The following is a 24,923-nucleotide window of genomic DNA, read 5'->3' on the forward strand; positions in this document are numbered from 1 at the left end:
CTCATCAGCAGGTTTTTTATCTCAAAACCAGCTTGTTAGGGCTGGGTGTTCCCATGCGCCTCTGTGACATCATGGGCAGATCTCCCAGCTGGCTGGGAGTGCTGGCCCAGCCTCGGTGACCTCAGAGCCTCCAGCCTCATAAACAGAGGGACAGGCTGCCACCTGCCTGCCTCTGCTATCTTCAACATCTTCCAACATCTCATGGGCATAAAAACATCTGCCACACCTGCCGCTGAGGGCAAGCCAGCTTTCCTTTAAGCCCACCAGGAACAAGGATGTATGAAAAGGTGAATAGAAACTTTAAATCTTTATGTTTCTTTTTGCATATCCCTCTTCCCCTGACCCTGCCTAGAATTTGCTTTCAAGAAAATGTAGACAAACTGCCTGAAAAGTTCAACAGATTTGTTTTTATTTGACTCCACTATTCTCGTACAGCAGCAACTGGTAATCTTGCAAAGGTACATACCAAGCTGGTGTTTTTTCTTCCTAAATCACAATGTACCTTTGCACACAGAAACTCAAAAGGATCCGGGAACTCCTGCCCCTCCAACACTCAAATATTGCTGTTCTGCTGATTGACAGTCTCTTTCCTTAAACGGGTACCTCAAAACTGAGGACCACTTGAGTCAGGAGACATCACATCTTGGAGAAATTATGCCTCAGGTCACCGTGTCACCCACCACAGTACCTCATGTGAGACAAGGCAGCGCTTTTTGCCTCCTCTGAGTTGCCTCTCCTGACCCACATGAAGGGTTATGAAGCCAATGGAGAGCTTATCTGTTGTAATCTCACCCATATTTTTTTCCCACATGCAATCTAGTTATAATCATCTAATATTGAATGTTAATAAACTATGAATTTGATTATGCTTTTAGTATGGGGTAGTCTGGTACTAAAAAGGGAATCTATATACAATCCTACCAGGTTAGTCTATCATGGATATAAAAATAATTTATAAATTGCATCTATAATGAAGATTTTAAACTTTTTTTCATTATTTGTTATAAGATTGATTTTTCAGACAGAAAAAAAAAACAAAACAACAAAACACCAAAACAATATGAGTACAGGAAAGACAGGTCTTATTCAGGTACATTTTTATTAATTCTTACTTTTTTTTTTTTTCCCAAAGATCAAAGCAAAAAAAGCCAACAACAGCAAATCAGAGCAAGAGACTGAAAATCATGTTCTTGCTTCCAGCTTCGTTTTTTACAATCTGAAAAATAAGGACATTTTGTAGCATATTTTGAAATGCAGAATCTGAGTATGTTTTTGGCACTCCCACATTGGTGAGACTGGATAAAGCACGTGAAAATAAATTTAGTGCATTAATGGGGTTGTAATCCTACAGACACTTGCACATGTATATAATCCCATTTCAACCAACAGAGCAGCAATATTGCACAGGAATATTCACCTTTGGGTTGGCAGGAGCTGGTCGTTACTGAGCAAAAGAGGTTATCCACAGCCAGGCATGCCTGGAACACTACAGCACTTTTCTCTCAGTTGTTTGTGTTTTCCTGTAGACTCGTGCTTCTCTTACCTGCTAATCTACTGGGATTAAAGTTTATTTAAAGAAGATCTCTGACTGGCTCCTTAGGCAGGGATGGGACAGGAAATAGCAGTTAAATATGCTTCAGCTAGTCCTTGTAAGCACTTCCATGAACAGCAAATTCAGCTTGTCAGATTTAGCACTAATCCACACTAAGAGTTTAGCAACCACAGCCATCCTGATGAGCCCTCCAGATGATGACATGGACTGGCTTGTTGACATTGTTTTCTCCCATCATGTTGTTGTCTTCGATATAGAAACACAGTAAGAGAAAAATCACACTTTCTCACCACTACTGCTCCAGCAGTGAATATTATTGTCACTAGTACGAATTGCAGTTCAAGGTTATCTACAGTGCATTCCAGAAAACAGCTGAAGGAAAGGTACAAAGTGTTTGAAGCATTGTCTCCCAGAAGCACCTATAAACCAGTTCCGTATTAATGTATTTCAGTGCCAATTCCCTGCTCTGTCACACCTCTTGCTCTGCTGTCACTGGTAAGAAAAAAAGCCATTTACCAAAATGAATCAAAAAGGTTTCTGCAGGTGTAGCTGCTGCAGCTGCTGTCACAGCAGATGAGAGAACTCCAACTTCATTCACAGAACTCCAACTTCATTCACTGAACCTGCTTTCTCACCAAAGAAGTCACTTCACGTATGGCACACTGGTACTTTTCTGAGGCTGCTTTAAACTCAGCCAAGTGCTTCTCGTAGCTTCTCACAGCCTCCAGAAGCTGATTCCTCTCCACGGCTCCCAGGATGGCATGGAGGATCATTTCAATGCCGAGCCCAAGAATGGTGATGCTGATTCCTCCAAGAACAGATGCCCCAATCTGTGCAAGGAGGCTGACGAGCTTGCTCACAGTGAGAATTATAAGATTGGAGCTGAGTAATTTGACAGCTACCATCCCAGCTGTTGAAGTCGCTTCTCCAAGAACAATGGAAAAAACTTTCTGAGCTATTGCAATTTTCTCCAGCTCAGGCTCTTTGATGTTATACAGCTTCTGGTACAGCACAGGCTCCAGCTTTTCCTTCATGTCACTATCAATCTTCTGTACCTGATGCTGAATCTCACTCATCGCTTGAATGATAATGTCACAGTTTTCCTTGACAGTGCTGCTTTCTCTCATCTGAATGCGGGTAAGGGTACAGCCCAGGTGTTCATTCAGCACTCCAGCCAGCTCATTTGTTGCATGGAAATTCATGGACATGCAGTTGAGCAATTCCTGGTGCAGATGGATCAGTTCTTGCCGTCTCTTTGGGTTATCTGGGTAAAGGAGGTCACTCAGCGCCATTCTTCAGAAATAGGCTTCTTCAAGAGAGAAAAGAAAACTTTTACTCTATTCAACACCCACAACTCTCACCCTTAAAGAGCAGTGAAATGTTCTTTGTCTCTACCTCACTGATTCTCCTTATACTCAGAAAGTCAAATCCCAAAGCGTAGCTCATAAATATAGAAATCTTAATTCTTGTTTGGGATCTTTAGCCAAATGATTGGAAAAGGACTTTATGAGATGTTGAATATAATCAGAGCAACAAAAATAGCTAACAAATATATAATTAGAAGATTGGTAAAATGAACATGTGTCATTCAACACCTTGGAAACTGAAGATGGTAGAAGCTGAACTAGTTCACTAAAAACCAGAACAATCTCATTTAATCAGCAGAATCTAAAATAAACGGTGGAAATGAAAGGCCTGTTCTAGACACACTTTTGTATCAGCCTTCTTTTTTCAATTAGTGGCATCTGATTTTTAAACAACTGTGTTGACCGGTGGAGTGGGCACAGCCTGTAGCACCGTGTTTTTTATGCCAGTGTAGCATATTTCTACACACATTCAAGTGAAAATGTTACTGTATAAACACTCTGTGCTTATACTAATAAACTCACACTTGGGAACTCATAGAGAATGGTAAAATTATCTATAATAAATGCATCCTAACCTATATCACCTTGTACATGTCTCGCACTGTGTTTTCTTCCCTGATATTTAGCCCCTCCTCCCTCATTGCTTACTCACCTCCCTAATACTGTGACTCCCCATTGTTTTTTCATTGGTGAATATCACACAGCCACAGGCAGCCCCATGATTTTCAGCGTGACCTGTGAGCACCGTGAGCTGCACCTACTCCAGCAGGATGTCTGTGACGGCAGACTGCCTTGGAGCAGCTTGCAGGGAGAGCTCTGCTTGTGCAGCCACACTCTCTCCATGCCCAGGGAGTTCTGTGTGGGACTAACACCAGTGGGTGCTCATCAAGCTCCTAGGACATGACTGGGCAGAATCTGACCCTCCATTATCACTGTACATACCAGAGGACAAAATTTAACTTATTTGATTCCCACCCCCACACCAAACACTTGTTTCTAATCATTATGGTCACCATTATTCTCTGAGCCATCACTGGTTTGACAGCAAAAGGGCATATTTAATGCATTTTCCTTCATCACCTGCATATCAATATGCAGTCTCCAAAGTGACTGAGTCACCAGTGATCATGGAGTTACTCCTCATCACTCAGCTTCTGTAATCAACTCTGTGCCACTTCCAGCTGCAAAGTAAAAATGCTTTAGCATCATTTTGACTTACATGCATCTGTCTTACTTTGCAACAGGGGCAGACTTTGAATGAGTAGGATGACTAGTTTATTCGTTGGTATTTTTACATTCTTGGCCCTCTTATCATGAATCTGGACCACTTTTATGCAATGCTTCGCATTTTTCCAAGATAAATCTCTTGTTGCTATTGTCGCCTATATATCACAGTTATAGCTACGAATAGTTTTGTGTAGGAGACGAACTAGATTTTTCTTCTTAAATTATACCTTTGTGTCATTTTGGTCCTTTGTAGTTCTTGCATTATCTGCTAACTGCAAATCATCTGACACTGACCCAGCTGTATTTTACTAAACACACCCTCCCCCACAAGACCACTGTAGAAAAACAGAGTGATTTCAACAGTCCTGTAGCCAACTTTTAGCCTCGGTATTGAAATACAAGCCAGTCTGAATACAAACTTTTCCACAATATTTTGTACAGTACAGCATATTTTTTCCAGCTACTTACCTTGTAGATCTGTCAAGAGAATAAACTCTTTAACACATCCTTCTCTTTCTTCAAGCTGAAGGGAACAAAGTACATACACAGTAAAGATTTGTGATTGTCAGGAAACATAAAACCATGTCAAGGCAAAGTATGATTTCATATCAGTCCTGCTTCAGGGATGTTGCTGGCTTGCTCTCTGACTCAGTGTGATATTAGATCCTTTCCACTCCAGCGATGTTGTGTTGAAAGATCATTTGTTTTTTCTGATTTGTAGAAACTGAGAGGACAAAATATTCTGAGAAGAATAGCACTTCGACAAATATCTTACGTAATAGACAGGTGTTAAGCATCTATTCTTTATGCATTATTATTTCAGTTTCCTATAACTGCCCTATTTTTATGTTTCTTAATTCTAAAATTACCTCTTACTCTTCACATTAACACTTTTACTAGTTTTCACTTTTGCTTTCTAGAGTTACGCAGGCCACATACATTTCCATATTTCTGACAATTTCTCCAGCTCCGGGGAGATTTTCTCCATAAGTTTTTCTGATTAAACATTTAGACTGCCTACCTGATTTTGTTTGAGTGCTCCTGCAGTCAGCCGAAATGTGTGTGGGACAATGACTACATCTTCTTTCCCGTGTTCCTCTGGTGGTTTCCAGCAGCATGTGATGAGTTAGGGATCCAGAGCTGGGCTTCAGCTGGGTCCTGTTGCCTGCCTGCTTGTCATTAATTCTATTGTATGATGTTTACCCAGATTCATCTTTTTTTAGTTCCTCCTTTCCCATCCCTTCCAATTTCAACAGTTTTCAGTTTATTTCATGCTAGTTCCCACTTGTTAGATCCTCCAAAATCTTTCTGTTCCTGGAGAGAATAGGTACAACATGAAGCCCTCTGCCCATGATAAAGGTTCCTACAGCCATGGCTGAAAGGGGATGATGTTGTTTGCTGGTCTCAGAACATAAAACATGTAGGACAGCACTTTTAATTCATACAGATACAGGATTAGGTTTTGTACTGGGATTTATAAATCTCTATTGTTCATAAGTATAAAGAATAAACACTAATGCTTGCAGCTTTTCCTATGAATTGTTGCCATGACTGATTTTGTACACTTGCAAATTATGGAAGAAAAGCTCAACAGTCCTACATAAATAGAAAAATATTAGATATAGATGCCACAATAATAGATACCACAGACAGTAAAAACAAGCTTTATCTGTCACAGCAAGACAAACTTGTACTTCTGCCTTCATCCAAGCCGTACATCTTTCATGCTCCGATCCTTAGAAAGACGGACCCGCTGCTCACTACTTTCTGGTCATGAATACTGCCTCCCCAGTAGAGAATGGTTGAGTTCTCAGATGAAAGTAAAAGATCAAGCATAAAATGAGCACTCTGCAATTGCCAGCTTGTTTTCCCCTGAAAGCTGAGCTATTGTGTTCAGCCCGGAACCAGAGTACCAAACTCCCTTTATTTTCAGAGCTGTAGGCTCAAGACGAGCTGAGAGAGAAAACTAATGATCTAACTGTTACATTTCTGCAATTGTCAATTAGTTATGACTCCTGTTATTAACTGAGAATACCATACAGTCCTGAAATATTTCTTCCAGTTATTGGACTGAATTTAATTGATCAGGCTGGCAGCTGCCTCTATATCACGTTCTGTAGGCTGGAAACTGATTTCAGGTTTTCAAGATTTGCAGTGAATGCAAATTCTTCTCTTCTAGAGTCTCTATCATTTGGAACATGACAAAATCATTTAAACAATAAGCAAGCTGTTTTGTTCCTACTTTACTCTGGGTATTTAGGGAAGATTAATAGCAATTGTTTCAGACCTATTAAGTTTGAGGGAAGGACTTCATGTGGAGTGCCTGTCACCTTTCTTTGCTGCAATTTGCCACATCCTCTCCTCTGATGCCATGAGAGTGGAAGAAGTGGTGTGGAGCCCCAGAGCCAGCTCTGGCTGAACAGCAGTGGAGGCTAAAATCAACTTTGTCATTTCACACAATTCACCCCGCTTTCGCTATGTGAGGGGAAAAGAGTAAGAGGCAAAGGGTTGATCTGAGCACTGAGAGAAAAATCTTAAAAAGTATGAAGTGGGATGGGAAGTTGCAACTGCATGAACACATCTGACTGCACATCTAACCACAGCAATAGCTGATGAAATGTCTGCTGCCACCAGTCTGGCTTTCCAGGGCTCTGGCACAAGCAAAGGCAACATCAGCAGCCGTGTGCCATGCATCCCAGGATTGTGCCTGCAGTTGGCCTTGGTAGAACTCTTAGGTGCAAGCAGAAAGATATAACTTCCTTAGTAGTCGATACAGTAGCAAGACAGGAGCCCAAGCAAGGAAAATGTATTGTTCTTTCATCTATCAAGGGGTGTTTGCAACATCTAGCCGCTGTATGAACTGACAGATGTGGGTCACATCACAGGAAACTGTAGCCTGAAAAACGTTGCAGTACTTCAGTTGCCTTGCCTCTTGAATGTAGATGTCTGATGCATTTGACTTTGCTGTGTGTATTGCCCCCTCCCGAGAGTATGAGTTTAATTCTGTGTAGGCCCACCGTTATATATAATACAAACTGAAGGATTTTAGTTCTAAGGATGATGTAGAATAGATTGTTTGCTAGGACTCCCATACATTTGCCAATAAACACCAAAAGGCAAGAATAATTCACTTACAGCACTTCTATTGCTTTTCAGATTGCATGCTGCAAGTCAAAGTCATACTTCCCGCAGCCATAAAAGATACTTGCAGCTGTTTGCACCATATTTTGCTGGCCTGCTTGGTAAGACCCCTGCAAAGACTGACAAAGTGCTTTTTCTGTTTTTTTCTAACCGTAGTGTCTTGGAGGAGGGTGGGTCCAGTGGGTAGATAATTTGTAATATTGATTTCAGAAATGTAACATTATAGCTGAAAATACATCCAGTTTTATTCCCCTTTGTCTTCTGGATTTCTTGTGTTTGCTTTTCAGAGTCAGACCCCACTTCAGAAATGTTAGCTCGCCTTGGTTTTCAAAGTGATAAAGAAAGGCTGGCCGCAGCCTGCCAGAATCTGTATGAATTAGTGCACATCTATGTCTCCTCAACAAACACGATATTCCAACTCCTCAATACGCATCTTGGCACCAGTTTCCCCACCTTGGCAGTAAAAGAAAACTTCAGCATTAAAGAGAATCTGCAACTCCTGGTCAATGCTTTGAAAGATATGCAAGCCAGCATGGAAACAAAAGACAAAGACATAGAAGAAAGCATCAGCCACCGTTTGTATGCTAAGATTGCTGGTCGCATCACCTCCCTACAGGACAAGGTCACTGCAGTAAAGGAACTTTATGAGAGTTACAAGGGGGTTGTAGAAAGCATCAAGCGTGTACTTGTTACAGTGATGTTGAAACATGACCGTGTCCCTGACACAGTAGAGTCTGCTATTGGTCAGTTGAGTTCACCTGCTTTATCTCTCCGAGTATCAGAACTTCTCATGGACTATGCTGATATTATGAAGATGCTGCAAGAAAATGAGACACCAGGTACCACAGACGGCAGCTCCTCCTCAAGTGGAACATCACAACAGCTCCAGCTTCGCTCTCTACCCTCCTCCTCTACACTTGCTTTCCTACAGGCTATCCTTCAAGGACACAGATCCATAAAGAAAAGCCTGAGAATAACAGCTGAGTGTTTAGAGGAGGCTTTCAGGGTGCTGAAGCCACCTTGTGACATATTCCAAGCCTTTGTTAAAACACTTCAAGCCTGCATCCTAGAAATAACAGATAAGAAGCAAGAGACATAAATGTGCTGATGTGTCAGAAATCCATCTTGATTCCTGTTATTCTGACGCAGGAAAGAGTTTAAGCATGTTTGAACACACATACAAGAGGTATCTACAGCAGCTGCTTCTAATATTTTCATTCTTTTTTGAAATATGGGCTTAATATCTTTGAGCATCTAGGGGTCAAATTCAAGCTCTGACAACTTATTTGAAATAACAGGTAAACAAAGAGCAAGAAGAAAGTAACATGAAATATAGATAGAAAACAAGCTAATAGTAAAATAGTTGTGTATTAAATCTTTTATAGCTGCCTGGGCAAGCACTTTGATAGCTAACTTCTTGTTTACCATTTCAGACAGGGGATGGTGAATAAAGAGCTCCAGCTTCCTTCCAAGATCAGCAGATACTGAAAGCTGGGGTCCTTTGTGAAGTGTGTCAGTGAGTTTCAGTTCAATTATTTGTTGACTCCATTGAAAAGCTAAATCATCATGACTAGTCTCCTTGGACCAGTGAGATAACCCCTCTGACAGTAGCCTCAGCCCAGGGCTAGCATCAGTGGAGGTGAGGCGCCAGAGGTGAAGAAGCAAGCAAGACATGTTGGAAAGGGGAATTGCAGGCAGAAAATGTTTCTTATCATTTCTATACTGTGATTCTTTGAAGATGGGAGAACTTCATAGCTGTTCTGCCTTGGGTGTCTAAGGCTCCAGAAGTGCTAAATGAATGCATAAAAATGAGAGGAATCTACAGATAAATCAGAAATTCCGCCTCCAGCTTGATGTTGATTCAACCTCCAGCATTAGACATTGCAGACTGGCAAAGTAGAATAGCAGGTAAATGAATTTCAGTCATATTCAGCACCCATGAAGACAGCAGCAGGCTCCACAGGCTGTCCTTCACTTCAGCGTGAAATGACCAGGTGGTATTCACCAGCCACTAGAGGACTATTATGAACACAGAATCTGCCTGAGGTTTTCAGAAGTGCTGAAGTCAAACATGAAAGCTGAAGACAGGCCTGACAAGTCTCCTGATCCTCTCCTGCTAAGTTCCATGTCTCAAAGCAGCTTTATGCTTCTGTCCCACATGTGCGAGATGCAGAGAGTCAGCGTGAGATGAGAGCTCTGGCTTTGGTGCATGGGATCAGGCAGCAGGGAAAGGCCACTATGCAGCAGCCACAGACTTTACTGTCCCCTGGAACCCTGCACTCAAAGGAGATATGCAAGGCTGCACGGTTACCCACTCAACTTTACCACCATGGTGCCTTTTTCATCCCACAGACAGACTCTTCCTTGCTAAAAATAAAGGTTCTAAGAGATCTGTAAAGAGTCCAAAGTCCATGTGTGCCTTTCCTGAATGTCTAAGGAAAAGCTACCTATAGTGAAGGCTGTCACTGACCTTCTCTTCAGAAAGGCCATAGGTAACTGCCCTCCTACCTGACTGCATCCAGGGAATGTCTGTTTTAATGAAGCAGGCTGAATGTTCCAGTGTCAGCTGGAGAGCTGCAGCTGAAAGCAAAGGCAGGGTTGAACCTTGTGTAACAGCACGAACTCCAGACACTGATTTCCTGTGAATTCTTGCATGCTATTCCAGTGTATATATCTGGATGCAGCCAGAGAATCAGTCATTGTGGGCCAAGCACATGAGAACTCCAACTACACTAGGAAGAACAGCAGAGGCGAGGGCAGTGAAACCACTGTTCTTGCTTCTTGAAGCTGAAAGAAAGTCAAGAGAGTAGTCATTTAGAGCTCTTTTGGCTGCCTAAAGCTTCCTGCACTCCCTAACACAGCCTTTGCCCAGAAAAGCCATATTCTCAAGTCTGCTTGCTACTTTGGCTTAGGTCCAGGCGCAAACTCTCATTCCTGAATGATTGTTTTGTGCTCAAAGGTTGCATTGAAGCACTATTGTCCAAAGAGACAAAAACAAGAGTCCCATATTGGTGGTGGACTCACAGAAGGACAGGGGTGTGGAACAGGCCCAGTGATGTCTTCCAGCACAGGGTTAACTCTGTAGCCACGAAACTCACAGTGTGCTTTACCAAAGGAAGCCCTTCTTCCCTTCTGCCACAGGAAACACCACTATCTGAATTTAAGCTGCCTGCAAATCTCATCTACCCTTGCAATAGGGGTGCTAGGGACACAAAAGCATGTATCCTTTGACATCCTTGCCATGGCAGATGGGATAAATAGAGGCTGCAAAGAACCGTAAGACCCCCCGTGTATCAGGTGGATTCACCTTTAGTGAGCTGTGGAGTGCTCCCAGGTTTCGCAACAAACAGGTAAAAACTGGGTCGTGTGGCTCTCATAGGTGAACACAGTGGGCAAGCTACAGATTGGGCCTTGAGCGTGGCCCCATGTAGGTGCAGCTGGTGAGGGCTTTTGGGGGCACTTGAGACCAGACTGTCCTGCAACCCCCTGCATGAAGGGCTATGTACAATACCTTCCACAAGCTGGCAGTGGTACTTGCTGTAGTTCCCCACAGAATGCAGATGCAGCCGGTTACCATGCTGTGACCTAAAGAAGTTTTTGACAAGGAATACCTCATATGGGGGAATGAGGACTTCCTTCTCGGATGTGTGGTAAGAAAAGCCTTGCACAGCTGCTCCCAGGCAAGTGGTCACTGTGAAAAAAGTCTCATTCCCAAACCTCTGGGCTTCATTCCAGAGGCGGGAGGTGGAGGTGAAACGGCCAAATCGCACCCTGCTGCCTACCGTGGCCTCAATGTATAAGTCCTTTACACCCCTGTGCACCCGGTAGCACTTAGGTTTCTCCATGCTCTCCTTGCTGCTCTGCCGCTGCTTCATTATCTGGATAGCAGTCGTTAGGTAAAAGTGAAAATATTTGAAACTGAAGTTATGTCTGTAGTTCTCTGGAGAGCTTCCTGCTGTAGATGTAGCCCAGTTGAGCTCAGAGTGCAGGGAAGAGTTCATGGTGTAAGCCATGAGGACTATGGCATGGCTCTCATGCATCTCCCTCAGGAGACCTACAGGGCTTTTTAACAAAGCCTCCTGAGCCTTCTTCCAGAGACTCAAATAGTCCATGTTAGCAGCTATTTCCTCTTGGAAATAGTCTCCTCGTTCCAGTTCTTCAATCATTTGGTCTCTGCACCCCAGATACTGGTCGTCAAAGGAATGCAGAGACATATCCATCATGAGGTGAGACACAGCCTGCAACATAGAAGCAAATTAAGGTTAGTATCAGAAATGTTAACTTTTCGTGTATCTCTGTGGATGCAAGCCAAATTTTTCCTTACCCTCTTCTTGCCTCTTTGTCATGATTGGCAGAGCAAGCACAGCAGGTAGGCATCTTTGACAAGACCTTCCTGAGCAACCTCAGGTTATTATCCAAGCCCCACCTCAGGCACATGCCAGATAGGATGCCAGAGTTCTTATTTGATATGAAGCAGTGGCATTAAAAACTTCAAAAGAGTTGGCCCTTCAGAGGGTGATGGTCCAGACCCTGCGGGACAGATGCATGGTCTATTTATTTCAATATCCTGCTCATGATTAATAAGCAGTTTTGAAGAAGGAAAGAATAAGCAAAACTATGCGCTAGGGGCCATGCAGCCTGAACACTCTCAGAGGTCAATTTCTTCTTCCTGTCTTGTCATACATCTCAGACATGTTTTGGCTCCTGAGAACGATGTTCAGTAAAGGACAATATAGTAGCAATGTGCCAAAACTTTTGTTCATCCAGTTTGTCTCGGTGAGGCCAGTTGGACTTGTCATGTAAATAAACATTAAACACATGAGTAAAGATTTATGCAACTGGATGCTATAACACAAAAATAACCTGTAATATATTCTGCCTATGAAATGACACACTAATGATCTGTTTCTAGCATTTCTAATTAATAAAAACTAGTGTGATAAGAAATTATGTGAATTGTGGCATTTTTCTTTTTGCTTTTTGATCTCCTAGTGGACTAGTGAAGTACTGTAGGCAGTTGGTAATTGAATTCTATGAGTAGATATTCACTGAATTTCAAATAGTCATTCTAGACACATAACCAAATTGATACTTTTCTTAGCCTCTGAAGTTATACTGGTCCATAAACTATACATGGATTCAGTTTATTTTTCCATGATACTGTAACTGCTTTGAGGGAAACCTAAAAGGCAGTCACAAGAAATAGAGCAATGTTGTCACTGTCCCATCCATATAGATTTTGTCAGAGCCATGGCTGAGACAGGCTGGAAAAGGAGAGGAACAAGTCCGAGAGATCTACTCACAAAAATACCCTGGGAAACTATCTGGCTCCAAACGAGAGGAAATTTCCAACCAAGTAATTAAAAGAAATTAGGACAGGTAAGAAATGGAACAGAGCAACTGAAAGCAGAAGAGTTGAAACTGAACCCAAAGGCCCTTACAGAACATGTTTCAAGTGGAAAAAAAAAAAAAAAAAAAAAGTTTATTCAGTGGGATAAGCAATTTCACCATTTCAAATAAAGAACAATGTTTACCCCTTTTACCAGCATTTGTGAGGAGATCAACAACAGAAGGCTGGTCAGCACCACTGGCATCCTAGAGTCCACCTGAGACAGTGTAGAGGTCATTTACATCTGCTTCTTTCCCTTTTTTCTTGAACTGGAAAATTCTGCAGTTTGTAACTTGCACTCAGGTTTTCATGGCAATTCTTCAATGAAAGATCATTCACCAGATTCTTACAGCAATTCAGAAGTCATTAATCCAGACAATTTACTGGTAGAAGAGTGCCCACGATCCGTAAGGCAGGGTCTGGTTACACCAACTCCAGCTGGTGCACGTGACCTTCACCTCGATAGTTCTCTTAATACCAAGGTATCTGGTGTTCTTGTTCTTGTGAAAAGGCTGAAAATTCTGGCTTGGAGAAGTTTATAGTGGTTGTCTCCCAAGGAGTGATGTGTCAGGATGAAGTGGAGAGCGTTCCTTGGTCAAGAGCTTAAAAAGTGCTTTTAAAGAAGTGCAGAGCTCTGATAAAGCCAACATAGAAATGCAGGGTAGGTTGGAATCCCATCTGGAAACAGAGATAACGTAACTATCTCTCTTCTCAGCTCCCCCTGGTTTCTAATAATGTGCTGCCAGTCCTACCTTTATACCACTGCAGAGTGGCACCGTGTTGAACTGTTTACATTGAGTACACTCAGAATGAGTCTGTCAGTACAAATTCTATACTGAGACTAACCTCTCTCTAGTAGCTGCTTTCCATCACCCTTCCCAATAAAGGGCAGCGAGTTACCTGCAAAGCCCCATGGCCTCTGACAACTCTTCTGCATGGAAAAAAGAGCCAAGAGGAGGTGTCACGGCCTCGTCCTGACTACAGATAAGTCCATTTTCCGTTGCCTGCTACTGATAGGCTCAGTGAGGGGGGCACTTGTAGCCATGGTGTGATTCCTTGGGAAAAGAGGTGTCTGTGCAGCTGCTGGGATTCTGTGGACAGAAAGCATTTGCAGAATATTGCTGAAACAGAGTGAGAGATGACATAAAGGTCTCACACTGGTTTGCTTTTGACTATTTACTACTACTTTTTTGAATTGCTCTATCATCTTGGGCTGTATTTTTATGGCTAAAAGTGAGTCCAGAGAAGAAGTTGTGAGTTTATTCAGAGGCATGTCCTCTTCTATTCATGCAGAGATAAAAAGGAGCTGAAAGGCTCCAGCGGGAGCTTGACAATCAGGATAAACAGCCCTGTTAGAATGTCGAAATCACTATCAATTCAGCTGCATATAATCCAGTTGCAGATTAGGTCCCTATTTTTCCCTTCTGGCATCTTAGCATATGTTGTAGTATGAAGTGAATAAGGAAGAAAGCCCCCTGTATTTACATTTTGAGATGCTTCCAGAGCAAAATTATGCGCTTTTTATCAGATGGCAATAAATACAAGGGCCATAAGAGGGCAGCAGAGGATTTGTAATGGTACTTAAAGTGGTATTGACTAGGTGAAAATCGAGTCCCTCCATTCCAACAGTAAATTTGTGATCTGACTCGTACATCAGATCTCTATAAGGCCGTAATGATTTCAGCCCACGCAGACATCTAGTGACACAACACAGATGATGTGATCAAGGCCTTCATGTGCAACTTCCTGAAAAACATATTTACTGAAAGGGAGAGAAAAGTACAAAACTAACAGAAAGGTGCAAATGTAGACAGGAAGCATGATTTTCTTTTTTTAGCAAACAAAACCATACAACAACAACCTCCCTAACTTGTTAGTGCAGCAGATATTAGGATTTCACTAATCTCTCCAGTATTTTTCCCAGCAAAATTTCCACTGCTTTCAATGAGCACTTTGTTCATTTTTACTAGGTGGCATTCAGAGGAAAATTTTGCTGTGAGCGGTGAAGCCCTATCAGTTTATGCCAATAGAGGAACCAGTCCCAGGTGTTTGACCAAAACAAGCAGAAGTACTTATTAACTGTTTTCTCCTTGGCCAAGATCAGCATATCCAGTACAAGTCATAGCAGCTTGCCAAACGAGATGCTCACACTCACACTGGCAGCCATCTCTATGGACTTATCCTGTGTCCTTACTTCAGAGCAGGGTCTTTCAGAGAAATGCTGAACTTGGTAGATGGTCCATCAGGAAAAGCCTGACCCTCCTGTCCCTCACTGTCATGATGTGCCGGGATTGTGACCTGAATTCTACAACTACCTGAAAGGAGGTTGTAGTATGGAGGGTGTTGGTCTCTTCTCCCAAGTAGCAAGTGATAGGACAAGAGGAAATGGCCTCAAATTGCACCCAGAAAGGGTTTAGATTTGACATTAGAAATTTATTTTTTTCACAGAAAGGGTTGTCAGCCACTGGAACAGGCTGCCCAGGGAAGTGGTTGAGCCACCATCCCTGGAGATGTTTAAAAGATACATAGATGTGGTGCTTAGGGACATGATTTAATACCAGTGTTGGGTTAACTGTTGGGCATGATGATTTTGAGGCTCTCTTCCAACCAAAATGATTCTATGATTTCAAGGTAGTCTGATTCACATTGAGGCACAGGAGGGGAGAAGGAAGCCTCATGCACCTGGATCCCGCTCTTCAGTGTTCATAGGAGCAGGCTTTATCTTCTAGGCATCCCTAACCTCAGATGAAGGTTGTACAGAAGAACAGAGAGAAGCAGCACACCAACCTGCTTTACATAAGCAGTATTTATTGCAGTCAGCAGCTGGGGATGGCTGCACCAGTTCACATGCAACCAGAGACATTCGGTCTTTCTCAGTCTCCTGAGGGTCAGCGATCCCTGACCTTGGAGATAAGATCTGCCACCTATCTTTCAGGGAAGGAAAGCCGACAGAGCACATCAGCGGAAGGACAGAATGAAGTCATGCAGAGGGAAGAGTATTTGTATATAAACACACACCCCTCGTTATTTATTTTTATATAGATATATGTATGAGAGAGATACAAGCTGTCTTGAATAAATCAAATGCTGACCCAACTTCAATCTGTCGGTTCCTTTTTTGTTTATTTCATAAAGTTTATTTCTTTTTTTGTTTGCTTGCTTTTATTTTTGAACTGTTTAGACACTGTTAGTTTCAAGTATAAATGCTAAAGCATCCGAGAGGAACAGATTATCTCTTGTTCTGCTTAGGTATATTCAGTTTCACCAGAAACTAATTGTAAAAAAAAAAAAAATAAATAAAAAAAGAGAGAGATTTCCAAGTTATTTTTTAATAGATAGTCACTGAATGCAGCATACAAAGGAAGGGCTCAAACACACTTTTGGGGACTTATCTGGTTTTGCTATATAGGCAAGTTTTGTGACAGAATAATCAGAAGAGTGTACCAGGAATGGATTTCTGGCTATGTAACCATATTTCTACACTTCTATCTTTGCAAAATGGCACATATTAAGGGTGACTATTCTACCTGAAAATATTGAACTTTCCTAGTCATTGTCCCTGGAGGCAGCAATTCCAACTTCTTCCCAGTGATCATCCCAGGATCAGATCCATCACACTTACACGTGTAGTGACATTCTCCTTCTGTAATCCTCATGCATTTTACAGGAGATGACGAATGTCTTGCCATGTTTCTAAGATATACATTTTCTCAAGAGGAGTCACAATTTTTTCACCTATTGTGTCATGAGGATTCAAAGGGAAGGAGGTAAGACAGAATCCTTTCAATCATTCCTGGTGAAGCTCAAAATACTAGAAAAGACAACTAAAGAGAAGCTTTTTTAATGAAAGGAAGAAAGCTAATGCAAGCTCAACAAATGGGATAATTATTGCCTTGGTGTTCCAGCTGGTTTGGGAGACAACTGAAGAAGTCTCCAGCTCTCCTTTCCACCCATAGCCTTCTTTCTCCTGGGGGATTCGGAGTCATCCCAAGGCAAATGAATGAAGTGACTGTCCCATCCTTAGTACCTCCCAAAGAAACGGTTGTAGGCCATGGCAAATCCTATTTGGTCAGAGAGATAGTCACAGGGGGGGTAGTTTTCACATTGCTCATGCATCTGCTCCATTGGACTTTTGTAATACTCAAGGTACCTGGAGTAGACAAAGAGAGAGATGCCATTCTGCAGATTCAGTCGATGCAGTTGGAGAGGGTTCACACCCCTGATGACACTGACATGAGAAGAGTGACTCCCCAGGGTGCCCCGACAGGGAACTTCTCATGAGTTAAACATCTACTTATATGTGGACAGACTACTTGATCAGTGCTGGGAAAAACTGAACCCAACTTAAAAAGGAGACCCCAGCAGCAGTTAGGGCTTTTTTAATTTTTTTTGTCCCCAACTCCATTCCTCAACTACCCAGGAATCTTTTTTTTCTTGTTGTTGTTTTTGTTGTTGTTGTTATTATTATTATTATATTTTATTATTTCCTGCTCACATGATTTGCACCTAATTTCTGCTCACTTTTCCACTAGCCATTATTTTCCTTTAGCTTAAGCAGTTTCTTCTCATTATCCTCACTTCTGTTGTAGACAGTAACACTATCCCCACTCAGCTTTTGTTTTGTGATGCTAAGCAAGCCTAAATCTTTCAGTCTCAGCTATACACTCTGGATGCCATTCTGAACTCCTCTTCTAAGTTTGTTTAATCATTCCTGAAGACTATACACACTGCTATAGGAGTCCCACCAGTATCTCATGAATTATTACTTTATTTCTGTATTGGAAATACCCTGCTGCACAGTTGAATTCCATTTGTAACATCCATATTTCTGGACCATACATCATGTTTAAATAAGTTGGAATGCCTGTCTACCTCAGTCCTTCCTGATTAATGCTTACAGCAGAAGCTACTTTTATGATGCCCCATCTATAAGTGGGTAGTCAGTACAGATAGTACAGTTGCTGCTACTGAATTTCATTTTGTTTTTAATCACAGTGGGTTTCAGTATCAGCCAGTTCCTCTGCTACAATACTCTGATCCTCTCCTCTAGAGATGGGGCCTCCAAGTCTTCTATTATTAAAAACAACATTATCCTTCCAGTCCAAAGATGGATTGAATAAAAATTCTTTTTGCATAGGCCTACATGAGACAGTGGCTTAAAAATCTCTTCCAGTAAATATGTGAAGATCATTCTTGCGGTACCTCAAATATGTCCAAGTGTTTATAGCTACTATTTCTCTAAATCTTTGTGCCTAGGATCTTTGCACAAATAGATGCAGGATCTACAGCTCCAGAAAGAACAGCCAATCTGATCTAGTCTCATCCCGGCAACAGAGCTGTGCTTCCTTTGTGGAGAGACAGAGGCAACCACCAAGCGCCTCTGTGACGCTCATTATCCTGGAAATTGGCTCTGATGAGCCTTTAGGTTAGAGCAGCTCCTAACTGGTATCCTGCTGTCCCCATGGCTACCCCAGACAGCTGGTACTGTCTTCCTGGGAGGAATAACAGAGTCCAGCTATGAGCTCTTAAAAGGATATTTACGAAAAAAGAACCATTTATCTATCAGTGTTTCCTACAACATTTTTGCTTCTACACATGAAGGTAATAATATAAATGTACAACAAATTAATGCCTTGTCATGTCCCATTGCCTTCCCACCCCCCCTTCAGAACAGGTCCAGAGTCCGGTGTTCAGCCTGACTCCTGAGTTGTTACCGTTCATACAGACTGGATCTCTTCTGCCTCTTCACAAAGGCATTGGCAACTTCCTTTTTAATCTTGATGCCTACGAAGAGAGAGCACAGTGGGTTAGAGATGCAGGGCCAAGGTCTCTGCAAAACAGAGACCAGTCTAACCTCTGAAAATGGATAGTCTACTCTCTTCACAAGCAGATGACTGCCACAGCCCATCCTAATTGCTTGTCCATCTCTTCCCACCCCACTGTCCACTCAAAGCCCAAAAGATGGGCTCCCTCCTCACTCCACCATGCACATTTGCATGGAGCAAGGGCCTTTTCTATCATAAGCTACATCCCCTTTTCACATAGAATGATATAAGTCCATGGCAAATGTACAGAAGGCAAAGTCGTGACAGCATAAAATACAAATAAGAAGAAAATTGAATGGCACCATCTCTGCCTAGCCTAGGTAACTTCAGAGTCTTGGCTTCCTTTCTATATTTTGACTCAGACTGAAAGTGATGTGGATACCAGCCAACAGGCCTTAAAATGCCTCCAATGAGCCATAAGCACCAGGCGGCACACGGAAATACCAATGCTCACACGTGCAGAGTTCCACAAAAGGTTAAGGGTATAAAATAATGACAGTAAACAACACCCAGGGAGAAATTTACCCACAATGTCCATAGATCCTGGTGTTCAGTCACCTAGAGAACATGAGAGAGCTTTCTGCCACGACAGCATTGAACTCTGGTCTCCACTAACACACCATGGCAGCACAGTTTCTTGTTTGCTCCCTTGGATTTGAGGCTGTGCAAACACCATGGTGCTGCAGAGCACCCCACAAAGAGCAAGTAGAGACACTTCACCCCCTAGACCCAGCCAGGACTCGGCACAGCCTCACTCCACAGGATGGACCCAAACCAAGAGAGGTGTGCACAGATGTCAACACACCAGCAACACAGGTAGCTGCACACTAACACGTTTCAGCAGAGAAACTGGAAAATTGTTGCTGTCTCTGGGGGAACACAGTTTCTAAGACCTCTGCCTGTGGGGAGATGGTGGGATTTGTGCCCTTCCCTCATCATTGTGGAGTGTTAGATCGTGTTTGTGATTGGCAGGTGAGAGGTACCGCTTCTTAAACAAGCTGGGGTTTAGTCTGGATCAGAATAACAACTACACAGAAACTGCCAATAAATGAGCTGTCAGAAATCACCACCTTTCCCTCAATGCATTTCCCTCTTTGCATTTTTTTTCTTCTTTCCCAATCTGTGCTTGTATTGGCTCACTGGAGAAATACCAGCTTTCATGCTCCCCAGCAGCAATGTTATCCTTTAAGGTGTGAGAAAGGAGAGACAGGGAAGAACGAGGGGATTTTCCATACAGATTTCTGCCAGGATCAGCTTGCTGCAAAAGCTGTGGAAAACCCAAAGTATGCAAATCCCCATGTCCTGGGTGACCTGACAGAGGAGGAACTGCAGCCTTCAGAAGCAGCCAAGGAAGATGCTTGCTTTCAAGCTGTCCCAGTTGTGAGATTTGGCAGGCATGTGACAGCCTGTTGTCATGTGGCACCAAACCTTTCTGCTCTGTGATCCTGCACACCAGACTGGCTGCTCAGCAGATCTAAAAGACCAGTGCCTGGAGACCCTGAGGCAGGTTCCGCTCTCTTAACAGGCTGGCGACACAGCACTTTGGCTGGGTCTTTGAGGCCAGTTCAGAAAAGCAGAGACACAGACGTATTTCTCCACCCACGTCACCCTGTTTCACAGAGGGCAGATGCACCCAGCTGCTAACAACCTGCAGGACTCATGTCTTGCCTGGGAGCTGCTCAGAGTTGTGGAGACACAAACTGCAGCACCAGCACACCCAGAGTGATGCTGGGCTGCTGGTGTAGGAAGGCTGACCTCCCTCGTGTCTCCCGCCCCCGTGGCTGTGAAAGGCAGCCCCTCTGTTTGCTGCAGGTGCTCCTGCACCTCAGGGACCTAACTGCTGAGGGAGGAAAAAGGGAACAGCTAGGGGGAGTCAGTATGGTTCTTGTTTACTCCTTGAACCTATGAAAGGAGAGAAAGGAGATAGGTGCAGGAGAATGTAGCTGAGCATCAGTCACAACGATATACTCACTGGCAGCCTGGGGAGATCCTGAGAAGTCTTTGGGATCTGGAAGACAGACAGAAAGGAGTTTGCTTGTGAGTCCTCCTCCTCTGCTCCACTCTGCAAATGAATCCCTCTGCCTACTGGCTGGGTCCAGCTCCCCCCACTTTCCCAGAAGGTCTGTTCCTCCCAAAAACAGTTTTATTACCACCTGCCGTTAGAGACAGCCTTTTCCACCACAGCAAAATTCACCCATTATGCCTGGATTTGTTGAATTTCAACTTCCTCTGAGCCAGATTAAATGATACAATAAACATAACCACTGTGGAAGCAGGAGGGAGACCTTTGTCCTTCTCCTTCCCCACCCTTGCAAGGACAGCTAGAGCTAGGGGACCATTTGAGCAAAACCCTACATTTGGACAGAACCTGAAGGTAGCTGAGCATCTCCTCTATCTTTCAAAAGAGATGCTTCCTGAACTATAGGGAGAAATCACAAGCCATTGATAGGGAAGAGAAACAGGACTAAAAATTAGGAACAACTCTGTCCTCACAGCTTTGTGGCTGAGAGTTGAGGTCCTGGCTCAGCAGCCCTCCCAAGAGGAATTTGTACACTGTATTTCTGTGTTCAGTCCTAATCTTAATCCTCAGTGCTTCCTGAAAACACTGAAGGAAAGCATTCTCTAAGAGAAATGGAAGGTCTCACAATCCCAGCTCTCCCACACTGCCCTATTTCACAATTTCTTTCTTCCACTATTTCACCATACTTTTTTTCAACAGTGTCAGTTCCACCCAAGTCAACAGGTATTTGGCATAAGTGTATTTATGGGCAGAAAGAGGACCCTAGAGACCAAAAACATAGCATCTGTGCTTAAACAAAAACTTTATGTGAAAAGGGTTGTGTGTAGTTCTATTTTTAAGCAATGTATACATTCTCTGCATTAAAAAAATTAGAAGTTACTCCAAGGCCATTAAGCATTCTGGAACATAATAATGACTAAAAAACCCCTCAGATATATACTCAAGAGTGAAAAAATGAGGAAGAGACTGACAGAAGGAGAACATCGATCAAACAAAATATATGTGCCAGTACTCAATCATATCTGATACCATGGACTGAACAAAATTTGACTCTAAATGAGACAATACAGGAAAAAGAGCTCTCTCCTGCTCGGCTTCTCTTTTCCTTCTGTGAAGGGAAAACACTTGTTTTTCAATCTTCTCCCCCTCTTTATCAACTATAGAGCTGCCACTAGATTACTATCTCTTCATCATGTAGTCACCATCACTAAATCACCTTCAAATGTGATGCGCTCTTATTTCAATGGGATGGCTCCCTTTTTTTTAGCCACCAATAAGAGGCTTTTTTCCCTCCAGAAGTTCTCCACATCCCACATTTCCCTGCAGGTGAAGGCTTCACTCCATGCCTGTCTCTGTGATCCTACAGCACTCCAGGTCTGGCAGGCACAAAACCCCTCTCTTTGTGGTCAATACAAATCTGCCTGCAGCTCAACCCTCTTACTCAAAAGGGAGCATCCGGCATGCCTTTGCCAGTTCACCTAAATGCTAAACTGGTTTAATGCTTAAAATGTTTTAATTTTCTGCTGCAATTCAATGGTGCAATTGAGGGTTGAAGGGCGGGGGCGGCTGACCAGTGAAGGACAGTGTCCAGCAAGAGATGAGACTATCTGTCACCAAGCCACCTCTTCCATGACTGTCTCTTCAACAGAGATCTGAAGTTGTGCGATGACCAGGGTTGCACCTCCTCCTCCCAAAGCTGCGTGTCCCTCCCAGCCCGAAGGGAAGCTGAGGACAAGCTGCAGGGTTGAGCAGCAAGCACTCCTGGGAAGACATCCCCTTACCTTCCTCACAATAGCAGAGCGCTGCCAGGGCCAGAGTCACCATCAGCAGTGCCAGCAGACTCCTCATGTCTTCTTTGGCTGTGCTAGTATCCCCAAACTCAGAGCTTTTCCTGGAGGTTCTCTGGAGCTTGCTTTCGGGCAGCAGTTTATATCCTGTGATTGCCTGGAGAGATCGGGGCTCTGGCTTCTGTTCCTGTGTTTGAGCTCCAAAACAAAGCCCATCCTTTGGGCCAGGAGATGTCAGGTCCTGGCAGCCATTTTGGCATCCATCGCAGGACTTGTGGCATTTCCAGAAGATTTTATCTGATATTTTTGAATAGGACTGTTGAAGAAAAACAACTGGCTAAAAAAACGAATTTTATTATAAACATGAAAATCATTCAGCTTCTTGCTGAAAAGCCAGGGGAAAGACCACTGTACCCTGAAGCAGACCAGCTCTTTTTATGTGACCGGGCTCTCTAATGTGGAAAATCAAATGAAACTGAACCAAATGGTGACGCTTTTCCCCCACCCCACCATGACCCATTCCCATGAAAGTAAAGAAACCCATGAAACAGTTTGCATAGGGCAAACACACAGTAGATTTTTGCTTCAGACAGTTTCACCAAACCACTTCGGAGAGCTGAAAATTTTATGCTGTTGAGAACTTTGGAAGCTAGTTTGAAGGAGGGTCTTTCTTTTTCTTCCTAGAAATCTTCACAGTTTGGAGGCTTTAGTCTGGCTTCTCTTGTTGAAAAATCAAATAAACTTTTAGACTCCAAAAGTGCTTTATTCTTCAGGACTTGGGTGGCTGTGGTTATTGGGTACGTCAAGAGCCCTGCATGGGCTCTTTTACAACCTCTCTACCAATAACCCCATACTCCCCAAACCCACCATCCAAGTTCCCAAAGCTATGTCCCAAAACCAGCATATGGATCACATCTTCCTCCGCCTCGTATCCAGTCCTTCTCAGCCCCACATGCAGGGGACATGTCCAAGAGTTACAGAATTAAAGGCTAAAAGGCTCCCAAGGGCAGTAAGAGCTATCAGGGATTTTGCCAGTCCTTAGAAACACTGTCTTTTAGCTTAGAGAAATTTTGGGATTTAAAAAAAAATATATAAAAAGGGAAAAAAAAAAGGTTAACTTTTCAGCAGTCCAGGAAAGACCGAATATATATACTAACAAGTTCCAGCAAAAGTATCTTAAAGAGCAACAGTGTAAAAATAAATATCTAAAAATAATAGGTATTCTAGGAAAGTTATGCTTCCAAAAGAATACTTGAAAGAATATAAATATAAAATTGTAGCAATCCAAACAGCTTTATTTCCCAACTTTTCTCAAGCTTTCTAACCAGCATGTTGTCTCTTAAACATGTTTGGTTATCACTTACACTAATGAAATCCCACGGAAATCTCTGGTATTATTGATTATTTATACTAGTAAACTGGAGGTTGGAATAGAGAGATATTTCTGGACACAGATCCAGACAGCACTAGCCCTGTGCCTCCTGTTTTGGTAGTGTCGCAATGTCAAGTCAAACCCAGACACTGCAGACTTGTTGACTTTAGGGTATGAAAGTTTTTCTCTGGTTGGTGCTCCTAAGATTCACCTATTTGGGAACATGCACAACAAGTGCGTATGCAAATATACCTAATGCATATGGCTTTTTTTCCTTAAACTCATTTATCTCTCCCTTTTTCCTTTGGACCAAACTTTAGCAATGGTCAGGGTGGAGTTTCCTATCAGAGGTGTTTTCAATAAATAAATCACATTTCTTTCCAAAAGTTCATCTTCAAAGCAAGCAAAGCTTTGAAGCATATTTTTGGAAAAAGATGCCTGTTTCTAATGTGGCAGGCAGATTTGGCTCTAGACTTAATTTCACAGATTAGTCAACAGTTCGATACTTTATACCGCATAGCCTTTGATAGAATGCCATTAATCTTTACCACTTCTATAATTCGTGTTTGCCTGTGGAAGCCTGGAGAGGGAATATTGAAACCTGCTGAGCTGAGATGGAAGGTGTTATGTCTCCTACACACCCAACACCAAGGAGCGCCTGAGCTGCTGCAGCTGCTGACCAGCCCAGAGCAGCATTGAATTCTCCGGCATGTCAGCACTGGTGCCTCTTGGCCTGGGAACAGGCTCTGTGAGGTGCCCTGGTGCTGGTGGTGGTGACAACCCCAGAGCGGTCACACTTGCTTCTCATGGGGCTGGGAGGTGCTCAGCAAACCTGTGCACAGAGTCGGGCCACAGCTTGGTTTCAAATGAGTTATGAATAGTAAAATGAAGTTGTTCTATGTGAACAAAGTTGGGCTTGAACCCAAACACAGGGCTTATTTTCTTCGCTTATTTACCACCTGGAGCCTTTCTTCAGCTTTGGTTTCTGCAGTTTTCCAGTACTACCAGGATCATTCCAAGTGGAAGTAAGGGCATGAAAGGGGATTCCAAAAGGAAATATGAGTAAAGTCTGGACCGCACACTCCTTTCTACGAGAGCACCCTACATTAGGACCTGAGGGTAGCTGGAAAAACAAGATGCAATTTACAGGCATTTTTCTGTCACTAGCTCTCACTCTTTGTTTTTAAGATTAAACAAATGCCTTCTGGATTTTGTTTCCCTAACTGAAGAAAGACATTACAGA

General features: G+C 42.9%; 3 protein-coding genes across 4 annotated transcripts; all 3 read right to left on the minus strand.

The window, feature by feature from the left end:
• Nucleotides 1–1,234: 1,234 nt before the first annotated feature.
• On the minus strand, nt 1,235–8,348 carry SMCO3 (single-pass membrane protein with coiled-coil domains 3). The gene is made up of 3 exons (XM_065658413.1): nt 5,168–8,348; nt 4,615–4,669; nt 1,235–2,861 (listed from the first exon to the last, which is right to left on the minus strand). The coding sequence occupies exon 3, from the start codon at nt 2,842–2,844 to the stop codon at nt 2,167–2,169; it is 678 nt and encodes a 225-aa protein (XP_065514485.1). The 5' UTR covers nt 2,845–2,861; nt 4,615–4,669; nt 5,168–8,348; the 3' UTR covers nt 1,235–2,166.
• Nucleotides 8,349–9,601: 1,253 nt separating this feature from the next.
• ART4 (ADP-ribosyltransferase 4 (inactive) (Dombrock blood group)) lies at nt 9,602–13,235 on the minus strand. 2 transcript variants are annotated; one of them, XM_065658412.1, is made up of 3 exons: nt 12,831–13,235; nt 10,799–11,525; nt 9,602–10,074 (listed from the first exon to the last, which is right to left on the minus strand). In XM_065658412.1, exons 1-3 carry the CDS (start codon nt 12,912–12,914, stop codon nt 9,980–9,982), a joined length of 906 nt encoding a protein of 301 aa, XP_065514484.1. In that variant the 5' UTR covers nt 12,915–13,235; the 3' UTR covers nt 9,602–9,979. The 2 variants fall into 2 exon arrangements, with proteins under 2 accessions (XP_065514484.1, XP_065514483.1); XM_065658411.1 differs by having other exon boundaries at nt 12,822–13,235.
• A 2,259-nt stretch (nt 13,236–15,494) lies between these two features.
• On the minus strand, nt 15,495–22,433 carry BGLAP (bone gamma-carboxyglutamate protein). Its single transcript, XM_065649198.1, has 4 exons — nt 22,303–22,433; nt 20,474–20,509; nt 18,391–18,460; nt 15,495–16,826 (listed from the first exon to the last, which is right to left on the minus strand). Exons 1-4 carry the CDS (start codon nt 22,367–22,369, stop codon nt 16,697–16,699), a joined length of 303 nt encoding a protein of 100 aa, XP_065505270.1. The 5' UTR covers nt 22,370–22,433; the 3' UTR covers nt 15,495–16,696.
• Between the last annotated feature and the right edge of the window lie 2,490 nt (nt 22,434–24,923).

The sequence above is a fragment of the Caloenas nicobarica genome, chromosome 1, assembly GCF_036013445.1.
Source record: "Caloenas nicobarica isolate bCalNic1 chromosome 1, bCalNic1.hap1, whole genome shotgun sequence".
In the NCBI taxonomy this organism is placed as follows: Eukaryota; Metazoa; Chordata; class Aves; order Columbiformes; family Columbidae; genus Caloenas; species Caloenas nicobarica.